At 45.3% G+C, this 13,173-nt stretch overlaps 1 protein-coding gene and 1 long non-coding RNA gene across 18 annotated transcripts in view; one reads left to right on the forward strand and one right to left on the reverse strand.

Moving 5' to 3' along the window:
• Positions 1–439: 439 nt before the first annotated feature.
• Positions 440–13,173, reverse strand: part of PXK (PX domain containing serine/threonine kinase like) — a 74,937-nt gene continuing 62,203 nt past the window's right edge. For 3 of the 17 annotated variants that reach the window (XM_040454628.1, XM_040454625.1, XM_040454641.1), the window contains 2 exons: positions 11,703–11,765; positions 440–1,725 (listed from right to left, as the gene is read on the reverse strand). In XM_040454628.1, the coding sequence (XP_040310562.1) occupies positions 1,520–1,725; positions 11,703–11,765 (269 nt within the window). In that variant the 3' untranslated portion in view covers positions 440–1,519. Of the gene's footprint in view, positions 1,726–2,984; positions 3,022–5,571; positions 5,610–11,702; positions 11,766–13,173 lie in introns of all 17 variants that reach the window. The other 14 variants (XM_040454636.1, XM_040454634.1, XM_040454630.1 and 11 more) reach the window with 14 other exon arrangements.
• LOC121016798 (uncharacterized) lies at positions 3,573–4,920 on the forward strand. Its single transcript, XR_005784469.1, has 3 exons — positions 3,573–3,663; positions 4,777–4,787; positions 4,910–4,920. It is a non-coding gene; the product is annotated as an uncharacterized LOC121016798 (long non-coding RNA).

Raw genomic sequence — 13,173 nt, forward strand, 5'->3', positions numbered from 1 at the left:
GATGGGAAGAGTCTTAAAATTCTGGTAAAAAATTAGCGATTCTAATCACCTAAACTGCTATCACACTTGCAACAGGAACTTGTCCACAGACCCTTCAAATGTCCAATTCTATTAGGGTTCCCATCAAAATTAAACCAAAATTCCTGTCAGGTATTCTTCCCATGGCCAAAAACCAGACATTTGCCATCTGCTGTCCTCTTTAGAAGTTGAGACAGAAAAGACAGGTTTAAGTTAGTTCTAGAAACATAGAAGTGGTGTCTAATTTAGATAGCAAGACAGGATTGTTAGCTTTTAGTAATTAAGAGGGAAAATAGCACACAAAAGAAACAGACATAGGATAGGTGGGAAGGAAACTAGAAATACTGTGTGGATCTATGTTTCTAAAAGCTCCCACAAAAAATTCCCACTTACAATATCTAGCCAAGCTATAGACAACACATTTTCTTGACATAGTTTATTTTAATAAAAAATACAGCTGAACATTTGTCACAGATTAAATGAAACTATACACAATGACATTCTCTCTGCATAGTAACCAACACTGATGTGTGTATTTGAATTTTTAAATGGATTACTTATAATCCTTTAAAGTGCAATTTATTTAAGGGTTTAAGCAAATTGTAGGATAAAGGATCTAATAAATGAGTAACGTTAAAAAAATGATATATTTGGACAAATCTTTCAAAAATCAGAACTGATTTCTATGGATGCCAAATTTACTTTTGTTGTAATAGTAACCCCCCCCCCCCCAAACCACAAACTTAACTTTATTGCTGAGGATTAAGAAGGTCCTCTAATTGGCAAGAGCTTTTCCTGATGTTAACATCTGTCTCAATACACTCAAACTCAAAGGAACCGTGAGTCTAGAGTGGTTGCCTTAGCAGCCCTGAGTTCTGTAACCACAGCAGTATTCCTGTTAAAACCTAGAGAATGTTATGGACTTGACTTGGCCCCGTCTATTTGAGTGGAAAATGAACTCAGTTGCTTCTCTGACTCCATGACGTAACTATGCTGTGGACTACGGTGTTAATGTCTAAGAGGAAATAAAGTAGCAAGAATGGGAATTAATCTAAGAAATAACCAGAAAATGCTTTATATAGAGAAATGAACTATGAGGGGAACATTTCTGGGAGTGTCTGATGGGATGGGAGGGATCGCAACACAAAGGTCATTCACTGCTGGGAGTGAATATTGTCATTGTTTTTCTGTCCATTTCCTTAAGTTGGTGCAAATGTTGACTCCAATATGCTGCTGCCCCCAAAAGATGCCCATTAGAGGATGAACAAGACTCCTTTAAAATGGTAATAAAGGAGCGAATTATTTCTTAAGGCAGAAACGCCAGCCTGACTTTATTCTACTTGGATATTTCCCTCTTGAGAAGCCTCTTAGATGAGCATCTGCAAAACAGTATGTGGCTTTACTGGCTCAGCAATTGTTCATCCGGAAAAAGAGTGCTGTAGGGGCTGGAGGTGGGAGGAAAAAACAAAGAACTTTTCCCTCCAAGTGTAAACACGAATCTTCAGCCGATCTTAGGAGCACTGTGATCACAGGTTTCGGCTTTCCTCAAAGTTCCCTTTTGGAAATTCTGGATGGAGCTGAGTAAGGCCCCTCGGCTCACACCATTCACAGCCTGGGGCGGAAGCTGTGTAGGCGCCTCTGTGCTCGCAGGAAGCAAGGGAGCTGCTGGTGGCGGAGGCGGAGGCGGTGGAGGTAATGCGGACATCCCTACGGAGGAAAGAACGCGCAGTCAGTATCATCTCCAAACACCCTGCACACAGGCTCCTGCTCGGTCCTGGGTGCAACGAGCTTTGAGGAGACTGCAAATGTTTCTCCCTCAGAGGGACCAAGATTACCCAGTGCTGTATGTTTTTTTTCAAATACCGAACAAGGAAGCTACAAGCATCAAAGGGGAAGTAATTAAAGGTTGCCATTTCTCCCAGTAATAGTCATGTGGGAAAAAACTGAACAAATATCACAGATTACACGAAACTCTGCAGAGTGACATTTTCTCTGGGTAGATGAGGCTCTAACTCCATTTCCAAATTCTAGCAATTGTCCCAAGAGAAAAGCTCCATTAGCTACTTTAGCCAGGTCCTGGGCAGCACCATGAGCTAGCAAGTAAAGATAGACATTTGTATGCACAGAGTTGGGCTACCTGAGTAACAGTGACTAATAAAGGATGAACATTTCTTTAGCTGCGCCAGCACACACAATATTTGAAGGATGTGATTTAATGTAAAATGACAAACTGGATTCTCGGCAAGGAGGGGCTGAGTTATGGGCTCCCCAGGGCCATCTGTCTCCAATAGTCATTTCCTATTAGGCTGCATTAAAGAAATATAAAATGCAAGTAACCGTTAACAGTGAAGCAGGGGGCAGCAGGCTCTCTCCCTGGCAATGGTATTCTCAGGGAGGCATCTTCCTCAGCGCCCTTCCTTCCACTGTGGCCTAACCCAGGGCCAGGATGGAGCTGCACTAACCCTACATCTTTGCTGAAGCAGCAGGAAAGACTCTACCCTAGTGGGCAAGGAGAAGGAAACTGGAAGCGTATCTGAAACTTCCCCTTAGCTTCCAAGCATGTGAACATTTGGCAGTTTAATTTTATAGTTCTGAATCAATGAATGAATTATTCTCCTAGGACAAAATAAAAACGGAGTACAGCCAAAGACCTTCCTTAAAGCACTTGCTTGTGCCACAGAGTTGGTTGCCCATTTCCTGTGACCCTTGCAGCTCTCGGTAACTCCACTATCTTTTTCTGGCCTTACCCTCAGCCCCTCCTAGGGCTACACCAGCCAGACATTCTGGTAGGTAGTTTTCCCCCCTAAGCTGCTACTGAGCTGTGATGGTAAATAAATATACCAATTGCCACTTGAATTTATATGGGTGAGTGTTTCAGGATCACCAATAAAATACTTGGGTAAGAGCATCCTTTTTACCAAATGTGACACATAACAGTTAAAGTCTTGTATTTCATAGAAAACCACTTACCTTCCTTACATCTTTTGCCCAAACCTAAGGCAGCTGAAATTAAAAGAATCACACAGATACACACATTCATGCTCTGCAATCTTAGAATTCTCAAATAATGGAAGTACAGCAATACAAATAAATATTAAATACAGACAAATGAACAAAATGTAATTCTCCTTGGTTCCATACAGTAACAACTAACGAATGAAGTTCTATTATGTGCTCTGCCAGGGTGGATTGTGGACAAATGTTCCCAGCTTTATGTTACCGGGCTACAAAGATAAAAAGGACTTTAAACGCACAAATGATTGCTGAGGTGAGAAGAGCAGCGACGGTGTGTGACAGAAGCATTCCTCTGAAGGGGGTTTTTGGATAGTGGCCGATGAAATACCAGGAGGAGAGGAAATGGTCTCTGAAGGCTCTTGGAACTCAACTGCAGCACCGAGAGAGCCTGGAGGAGTCAGCGGGCAACAGTAACCCCCAGCACTACCCAATGATCGGCAAAGGGCGGCAGAATCTGGACTTGACATTCAGGGCCTGATGTCAAGGAGCTCCAGGGTTTCTGCCTGCCAGCTTTGTGCTTTGACCCTGGAGAAGAGTCACTGCAGGTTTCAAGAAAGAAGGCAGGCTCTGGGCTGCAACAGCACTTGAGTTCTTTCTGATAAAGGCATAGAGCTGGCCATCCAGAGACCAGTTACCCCTCTAGCCCAGGATTCTGGGAGGCTAGAGGCAGGCCTCAGCAGCTGGACTTGGATATGGGTTGCCTCTTGGCACAGAACAAATCTGCCTGGTCTTCACAAGGAGCCAACCCTTGACTTTGGCTTCATCACCAGGCACTCAAAATTAAAAGTGCAAATTCACTATCCCAGAGTTTGGGAGTTGCAGGTGATGTTCAGTACATGGATCTACATTTTCCAAGTAAAGGCTGAGATTGTTAGGACTTTAAATGAATCTCTCAGAATATGTAGGCAGCATAAATAAATACATAGTCCCAAGTGCCACAGAGTAACCCATGCTTGTAAAGCAAATGACCTACTCATCCAATGGTAAAGAGCAGGGTCATGGAGGGCCGGACCAATCCCAAAGGGCCTAATGTCCCACGAGGCCCACTTTTCCTCACTGGGCCTGCAACAACCAGGGCAAATCTTGACGTGTACTATCAGGGCAACGCCAGACCTCAACTTGCCAGATCAGAACACTCTGGAAGTGGGGAGGAGGTCTGGGAGTCAGAAGGCCAACGCTGGAGGAAGCAGGAACACAGACCAGGGACTCAGTCTCTGACTGTAAGCCCTACCATGGTTTTTGGCTTTTTCTTTTTGCCTTCTCTATAGTTCACAAGCTTCCTTTAAAGGTTTGTTGGGGCTTAAGCTATAATACATGCTAACAATTAGCAGTATTAATAAGGGCCAAATTCAGAGTTGGCTATTTGGCCTGTGGCAAACCTGGAAACAACTGCCTAATGCCTGAATGCCACTGACTCCTCAGATGTGAACAAGCTCTCCCCACCACGGGTTATCTGATAGCCCTTGTCCCCAGGCCATAGACAAGACCAGGCAGATTCCATGTTGGATTGGTTGCTAACTGAATTCACCAAGCTTTGAAAAATACTGGCCTGCAAAAACCCAGAATGAGGAATGCTCCAAAACAGCTGATCTATAATTATATCCAGTTCTCTCCCACCTTACCTACTCTTGGGCAAAAAGACCAAAAATCAACTACTCTATCCTCCCCAGAATCCTATCCACCAAACTAATGGGAACCCGGCAATCCAGCAGACGCCCTGGAACAGGCCATGGACCGTTGCAGGAAGAGCATATGTTAGACCCAGAAAAGAAATGTCTTGCCAGAAACATCCTCACCAGCCTCGTGGGAAGGATATCTGGGGATCCCCTTTCTTTGGGGTCAGTTTTAGCAGTGGGCAGTCTACAGGTCTTGGTAGGTCTGAATTCCTTTGTGATCCACGAATAGAAGTGGGGAGGCCACGTGGCCACCAGACCAACACCACAGCTGCTGGCTACCCTCGAGAGAGAACAGACAGCAGTGACCCCCTGGAAGCAGGCAGCCCCCAGCTCTTGGCAACTGCCTTTTTCTTCTGCCTCAGATAGATGAGGAGGATGCACTCGTGTCTCAACTCAAGAATTATTAGGGATGCTTAAAAAAGAACTTTTCCCTACTGCCAGTTATAAAAGCCAGTGAGTTGTCTTCCTGTAACCAAGAACTCAACCAGCTAACACTCTTTCCCTTCATCAGAGTGATAAGGAACCGATATTTTTGCTGCACAAAGACTTTGGGACCCTGCTTTGTGAAATTAAAATATGCCAAAACGCCATGCAGTTTATTTTTAGGTTTTAGGGCTGTGTTTTAAAACTACCATCAGAGGGGAAATGAAGATTTTGAAGGTCAGGGTGAAAATGAAATGAATAATGAAGTCACTTGGGTGCTTTTTAAAGATGCTGCATTTCATTTAAGTGTTCAGAGAAGGAAATCATCTCAAATCTGCTTTCCCATTTGTTCATCACTTCAGTGATCTAGATACATTGGGTCCCATTTCATATCCAGAAACAGAGCATCTTTAAAGTTAGAGAAATCAGTATAGCTTACTTTACCGAAAATTCACGTTCAAAATGGTGCATGCTCTACTGAAAACAGCAAAGACAGAGACAGAGACAGAAACAGAGAGAGAGAGGGAGAGAGAGGGGGACACAAGTCATTATTCAGCTTTTAGTGTCATTTAATCAAATAGTAAGAGACAGTAAAATATTAGTTTGAATCACATGCTTATTATTCTCAATGCCAAACTAGGCTATATTTAACTGCAAAACGCACTGGTTCGTAAGCATGATTGTGACTTTTTTAGAACATGGCAAACGTGCTAATAGAGCAACCAGGGAGTCATTTTCCTCTTTATTCTGTTTTTCTGAGCCACTTAGGTGCTGTTTTTGTTTACAACACTCACTTCAGAAGACCTGTGAAGGTTCTACCCTGCCTGAAAAGTGGAATGGGTACTGGAAATGCAGTTAGTTCTATTGCTAAATAAGGACAGTCTACCAAGAAGTCTACCACTTTCTTCCAATCAAGCCTTCCATAGTCTAAAATGGAGACCTGTCTTTTTAAAGTTGGGAAGAGCAGGAGCACAGGGCAGGTCTAGGGCGAGCTCCAGGCCAGGGATGAGAGGCCCCTCCCCAAAGGCAGCTGGGCTCTACAGGCTGAACTGGTCAGTGAGTGGCATTTGCTTACTTTAGGCCATGAAACCATTAAAAGAAAAAAAGCAAGGCAAACGTTCTTGTCTTCCTTTTGACTGACTGGATTCCTGGCGAAATGTGAAGGATAATGCCTTCCCTGACAGGGAATCCCAGAGTTCCTGATGAACCAATGTGCCCTACTGTCCAGAGGAAAATCCCTTTGTCTGTGGAGGGGCTGAGAAATGAGGCCCATGAGGGGCTGAGCAGACTGACCACACACGTGGGACAGCTCTGGGAGGACGCCGGGGATACTGTCCTGTGCCACTTCCACCCGAACCAGCCCACGGCTCAAGGGAGGAGCTTACACGCTTGGGCTGGGAAGTGGGGGAGGGAGACTAAGAGGGCGGGAGAGCAGAGCCAACACACTCTTCAGAGAAACGCTGCAGGCAGAGCTGTTCATCCCAAAGATGGGAACTGCTTTGTGTATGTGTAGGTCTTTAGAAAAAGGGGCAATTCGTGGGGCGCCTGGGTGGCTCAGTCAGTTAAGCATCCGACTTCGGCTCTGGTCATCATCTCACGGCTTGTGGGTTTGAGCCCTGCATCAGGCTCTGTGCCGACAGCTCGGAGCCTGGAGCCTGTTTCAGATTCTGTGTCTCCCTCTCTCTCTCTGCCCCTCCCCCACTTGCGCTCTGTCTCCCTCTGTCTCAAAAATAAATAAACATTTAAAAAATTAAAAAAAGGGGCGCCTGGGTGGCGCAGTCGGTTAAGCGTCCGACTTCAACCAGGTCACAATCTCGCGGTCTGTGAGTTCGAGCCCCGCGTCGGGCTCTGGGCTCATGGCTCAGAGCCTGGAGCCTGTTTCCGATTCTGTGTCTCCCTCTCTCTCTGCCCCTCCCCTGTTCATGCTCTGTCTCTCTCTGTCCCAAAAAATAAATAAATGTTGAAAAAAAAAATTAAAAAAAAAAGAAAAGAAAGAAAAGAAAAGGGGGCAATTCTTATGGCCAGAGACATGGATTCTGAGCCTAGATTGGGTTTCAGACTTTAACCTGGCTAGACAAATTCTGGAAACTCCAACATTCTCAATAAATACATTTTTTGTGTGTGTGCCTCATTTATTCTTAACCATCCTTCCTATTATTTAAGCTTCTGGTCACTTTGTGCCCATAAGGCTCTGTTTTCCCTCCTCCAGATCTCCAGATATGAAACTTCTCTCTCTCCACTCTTTCTTACACACCGAGTTTTCTATAAATTGCCAGCTCTCTCCTCAAAATTATTACTTTAAATTATAAGCTGCAAGCATGAAGGGCTAGAATTCTCTTGCAGGGCATTTATAGCTTATGCTTGGTAGTACTTTACTGCTTACAAAGCTTTGTTTTTGCACGTTACCTAATACAGATTAGGAATTCCTTTAAAAGACAGCTTCAAAGAATGGAAATTACTTGTCCAAGGTCACAGCTGGGAAGTGGCAGACCCACAGCCAGGGTTTTCCAACTCCACCTTCAGGGTTCATTTCCTGCCACTGGTCAATATTTAACAGCACCCTGCAGTGCACCCAAGGGAACAGGCACCTGATGAAAATTGGTAGGGGTAAAAGAGCAAAGACAGAAGCAAGTTTGGATCCTGGCTCTAGCACCCCCCGCTTGTGTGACCTTGGTCAAAGTCTGTCACCTCACTAGAGCCTCTGCTTCGGTGTCTTTAAAATGGAGCTATAGTAGAAACTACTCTCATTGGATAGGGAGGTATTCATAAGGATTAAAACAACGACTGTAAATCACTTAGAACAGTGCCTAGCACAAAATAAGTGCCTACAATATGTTAGATACAATTATTAAAAACAACAATAATGTAGAGTCTCCTGCTTTACTTAGCTTTCCCAAACCCGGTGTGTATGGAGATTTGGATCTTCTAAACCACTCATTTCTATGAATACAGAGTGTAAACACGAGTTGGTGATATTTACCATGAAAAAAGTCAGGATAAAGAATTTTAAAGCTCTTGAAAGAGTGACTGTCCAGAGGTAGGGAGCATAACCTTTAGCAGAAAAGAAAGGAATGTTCTCACCGAAAATATAAGGATCCAACACAAGAGTTTTAGAGAATCCCACCCCTCCCAATGGAATCACCACCAAACTCAGGGACATATTTATCCCTCAAGAGGCTCCATGGCAGGCAGGTGCAGTAAGAAATGGGAGAGGCCCCATACTTACGCAATTGTTGGAAAGAGCTCATGAGGGTGACACTCCTTCGCTTAGAAACATCTGTAACTTCTGCTCCATACTAAAAGTAACAGGGCTTAAGAATACCCTAAGCTGTCATGTATGTGCTTAAAACTGATACTTTCAGGAAGGAAGGCAATGCGGTCAAACTGAACTTGCCTATGCTGACCTATTGTTAAGCACACAGGGCCCCCAGTAGATTTACACTATGCTTGATTAGAAGGGACCGTGAGATGGTCTCCTCTTAATTCCCACATTTTTTGCCTTTGACAGATGAATTAAACAATACCTAGACATGGAAAATGACTCATCCAAGGCGTCCCAGTAAGGAACAGTGTACCGAGGGATTACTATATACCCAGTGCTGTTCTAACCCCACACCCAGGAAATGCTCTGGAACTTTGTAATAACTCCCATAGGCAGGCACTGTCATTATCCTCACTGACACATGGGAATACCTGAAGCGCAGGGAGGCCAACAGTCTGGTTCAAGGTCCCAGAACTAGCAAGTGTTCGCCCTTGAGTTTAGGTTCCCCGGCCTGAGGTGTAGTTCCTTCCCAAGGGGCTCCCAGATTGTGTTTTTGAGATGCTACCTTGAGCAAGAATACTTTTTTTAATAGTAGCCCTTGAAAGTGAAGATTTTTCCTTCCTTTCTTGAGAAAATTGCATTTGATCATAAAGCTAGAAGACCTATCCTTGACTTGGTTCCCAGGTAAGCATGCCATTTTTTTTTTAACCATTACCTTAGCCTAGAAGTAAAGCCATATAGATTAGAGCAAATGTGATTCCAGCAACAAGATAGACAGTGCAGAGAGGCAATGAGAAAGATGAGCCCACTGGAGAAGCCTGGCCTCCTGTCCTGGAAGGAGGGGCCAGTCTAAGCAGGGGGCTGACCAGCCAGAAGATGCCACCCTAGGCTGGGAGTCTGCTCTGTCCCAGCAGAGGCCCTGAAGGCAGAGAAAGCCCAAGCAAATCCAGCAACAAGGATTTACGGAGCATCAGCCATGGGCACAGCTGCATGAAGCTACTACGTGTTTGTGGCTCCCTCATGCCTCACACAGCACAGAAGCTTGGGACGCTGCTTGCTGGAGGACTAGATTTTCGGGGGGAGATTCTCTATTGGAGGAGGGTAAATATTGGGAGAAAAAAAAAAAAGAAAATTACCATGGTTGGACCTCAAGGAAAGCATTTGCTTAATTATGTCTATCATTTTGGAGCTCTTGAGAGGCTCTAGAAATGCGACTCCACATGAGCTAGGTCCCTGTCTATTCGTCCCTGTAAGCCACGGCCAACCACAGTGCCCAGCACATTTCAGCCTCTCACTAAATGCATCATAAATAATGAATAAATTCATTGTTCAAGGCCAGAAATGCTGGGTTGACAGGCAAAGGCTAGTTCTCATTTTTAAGAGATGCATTACAATAAGTGCCCAGCAGAGGTCAGAGTACAGTCTCTAGGGCTGAGTTGCTAATTTCATCAACAAAACGTTAAAGGAGATAAAGGAAAGAAGGAGCCAGTATTTGCTGGGAACTTATCACTTGTGCCAGGCTTTGTGCTTGGGGCCTCACATATTTTTCCCTCTCGATCCTCACAACTCCCTTTCAGAATAGGTATGATCAAAATTCACAGTAACGCCCCCTACCACTCCCACTCACCTCAAAGTTTTTCCAACATTGAGTCTCATTACCAAAAATTTCCCTTTTCTTCTCTCCTTCTGAAAATTCCCTCATCTCATGCAAACCTGCTACAGTATGAGATAGCTCTCATTCAAAACACAGGTAAATCAGAGGATTCATGAAAAAAAAAATCCATATAGATGGAGAATTCCCTGAGGCATTTAAAAATGAGAACTGGCAGTTAACTTCCCAGGACTATACCTAATGCATACAGTAGATGTTCAATATGATTAAAGAGACACCTTATATGTTAAAGGGCTTATGGGTTCTCACTATTCATTCTCTCCAATTTCCTTCAAATGTCTAAGGGGTATGAAATTAATATCCTTTCTTCCAGAAAATGGTTCAACATGATCTGGGCAGTGGAGCTCCAGAAATTTCTGACCAGCCTATACAACTCACCCCTACACAAGACGGAAAAGACGAGATTCTCCCTTGATCAATATTTGGGGGCTTTCTTGTAAAATCTGCTGACAAAGTCAGCCAGGGAAAAGAATGATCATTCCCACGAGCCAGGTACTTGGCTCCTCAAAACGGGTCCTGGCCCAGAGCATTCCCCAGCAAACCACCAGTAACCATCCTCGGTCAGCAAGAGGAGAGACCCACCAGCCAGAAGTAAGCTGAGTAAGAAGTTTGTACACTCTTATAGCAGAAGTTTGTAAACTATTCCCTTTATGCTTGCTTGTCATTTTCCTAAGAAGGTCAATTAGAAGTATTTGAGAGCAGATGGGTAATGCTCTTGATAGCTCCTGGGTGCTGCCTTAATCCTTGATGAACATGGAACTGTCAGCTCATAAATCAAGCCCAGGCAATGACCCTCCCTTACAGACAGCTGCAGCAACTCTTCCATGCACAGCTGACAAGCTCTGAAAGGCAGAACCAGCTCCTCTGACATCGAAAACATCTGGTTCCTTTAAGAAGTGAAAAGAATTATGACTGGTTTCCCAATGTGTTTTTATGAGGCTAGCAAAATGGTCAGGGAAGAGATATTAGTTCAAATAGGAAAGAGGGAAAGAGCATCATGAGACTATTCCACGAAATTGGAGATTATTTTTATAAATATTCCCCAAGATAAATTCTTTCTACATTTTCAAACAAAAATCATCGTAATCTGATTTAATTCACAAAGGCAAAACAAAGGCCACAAAAATATTCCCAGGACTAAACGTGTTACAGAGCAGAACAGAGCACCAACAGTTATCGGGAAATCAGAAGTTCGGTGGTTAGGTCACTCCCACACCTGGGCATCTCACCAGTTCTGCTCTGTGACCACACAGACATTGTGGCTGGGCTCCCTGAAGAGACAGCTCTGGCAGAACAAGGCGCCTGGGCAGCAGAGCAACTGTTTTGTTCAGCTCAGCATGTACCGAGGCGAGCTCTGATCTGAGGAGCCCTGCGTGAGGCTTTTCAGCAAGAGAGCTGGCTGGAAGCAGAGGGTGGCTACTGCCTCTGAAATCAACTATTCCACTCCCTGTGAAGTCTGAATTTGGAAATCTAGACCCTCAGCTCTTCCACTTTGCAGTCCCACTGCTTTCTCTGGAGGAGGCAGGTACTGTCTGACCCCTGACACGCTTGGGCCCAGGCAGGAAGAGAAAGGGCCCCATTCCTCCTCCTGCTGGGTCAGAGGATGGCAGAGGGTTACTTTGCCTCCATCACTCACCTGCTGTAGAGGGTGGAGTCGGTGATGACGGGGATGTGAGAGGTGAGCTGGCCCCAGATCCTGCTAAGAGAAAACACAGAGAAACCCTCATGGGGACAAAGACAGACACCTGGAATCTGGCCTGAGCTGGGACCCACCATTGCCTGAGAATCTGCACGTGGCTTAGTGGGTGGGCCTTATGGTAAAAGATGAGGGGGGACAGGGAATTCAGAGGCTGGACTCAGTGACCACAGGCTATCACTGCTGTGTAGGGCATGCTTCCTCCCCAGGCCACTGAAGGCTCCTTGCCACCCACTGCTCCCCACACTCTGCCTGGTTGAAAACAACTTTGAGCTGTCAACGACTTGTGCAGTTGGCTGTAGTATCTTTTCCTGACCCAGCTTCTGTCCCTGGATAATGAACGCCAAATGACAATGGCCACAAGCAATACAGGGGACAGAGAGAGACAGAGAGGGACAGAGCAGTCCAGTGGAGGCCTCTCCAAAGGAAGTGAGAGTTCCCCACAGCATCCACCTAGCAATGCTCTCTGTAGAAGTTCCATTTTATCAATTAGGTAGGGTCAGCCTATTCAGTGTGTGGGTCTCCCAGGCCTCTTCTTAGCTGAAATCCAGCAAATACCATTATTTACATTAAAACAATATGCATATTCCCCATATTCTCAAGTTCTCAGCATCTCCCCATTGCTCAGAAGTCTCCAGAGAATATCCTCCTGGCCTGACATAGAAGTGGCCCAATAAGCAGATAGAGGCTCCTACATAAGCCCTTCTGTGGCAACATGAAGGCTGCCCCCTGACACAGAGGTCCTATGGAAGGGTTAACCGAGGCTCCAGGGGTGGCTGTGATCATGTCCCTGAGAAGCCTCCAACCATCACCTCACCCACTGCCCACAGGACAGGTTGGACATGGCATGGACGCTGGGCATGAGGAAAAATGTCTGAATTAAACCGCACCTCCCTCAAGCCGAGTGGCTTTTCACTATTCACAATATGCTCTCACCACCCTGTTTAAATATGAGAGGCGTTTTACTGAAAAAGGAGGCAAAACCCAACCCTTCCTGTCTTCCCACTGCTTTGTTGTGCTAACATAGATTTTAAAGGGGAAAAGACCGAATCTGTGATTCCGGTGGGGTCTGGAGATAATGTTTACATTTCTGCCAACTGCTACTTGGCTTTCCTGAACACCTTGAGGGTGCGGTGGGGTCTTGGAGTCCTTGGAATCTCATCTGGCTGCATCCGGCCCAGAACCTTGCAGGCAGGCTGGGCCTTGGGAAGGTGGAGGACCCTGAGCCAGGCTTTCTCTGCTTGGAAAAAATTAGTTGCCGGACAGAATGTCTGTCAGACATGCTGGTTGGAGACATGAGTTTCAGCCTAATGATGACAAAGACTGGCCCATGTCCGTTGCATCAACCATGGAGAAAAGAGACCTCCAGCTCTGGAATTACCCGCCAGCCACAGCAGCTGCTGTATCTGAG

This window comes from Herpailurus yagouaroundi, unplaced genomic scaffold, assembly GCF_014898765.1.
Source record: "Herpailurus yagouaroundi ecotype Mexico unplaced genomic scaffold, PumYag 213, whole genome shotgun sequence".
Lineage (NCBI taxonomy): Eukaryota > Metazoa > Chordata > Mammalia > Carnivora > Felidae > Herpailurus > Herpailurus yagouaroundi.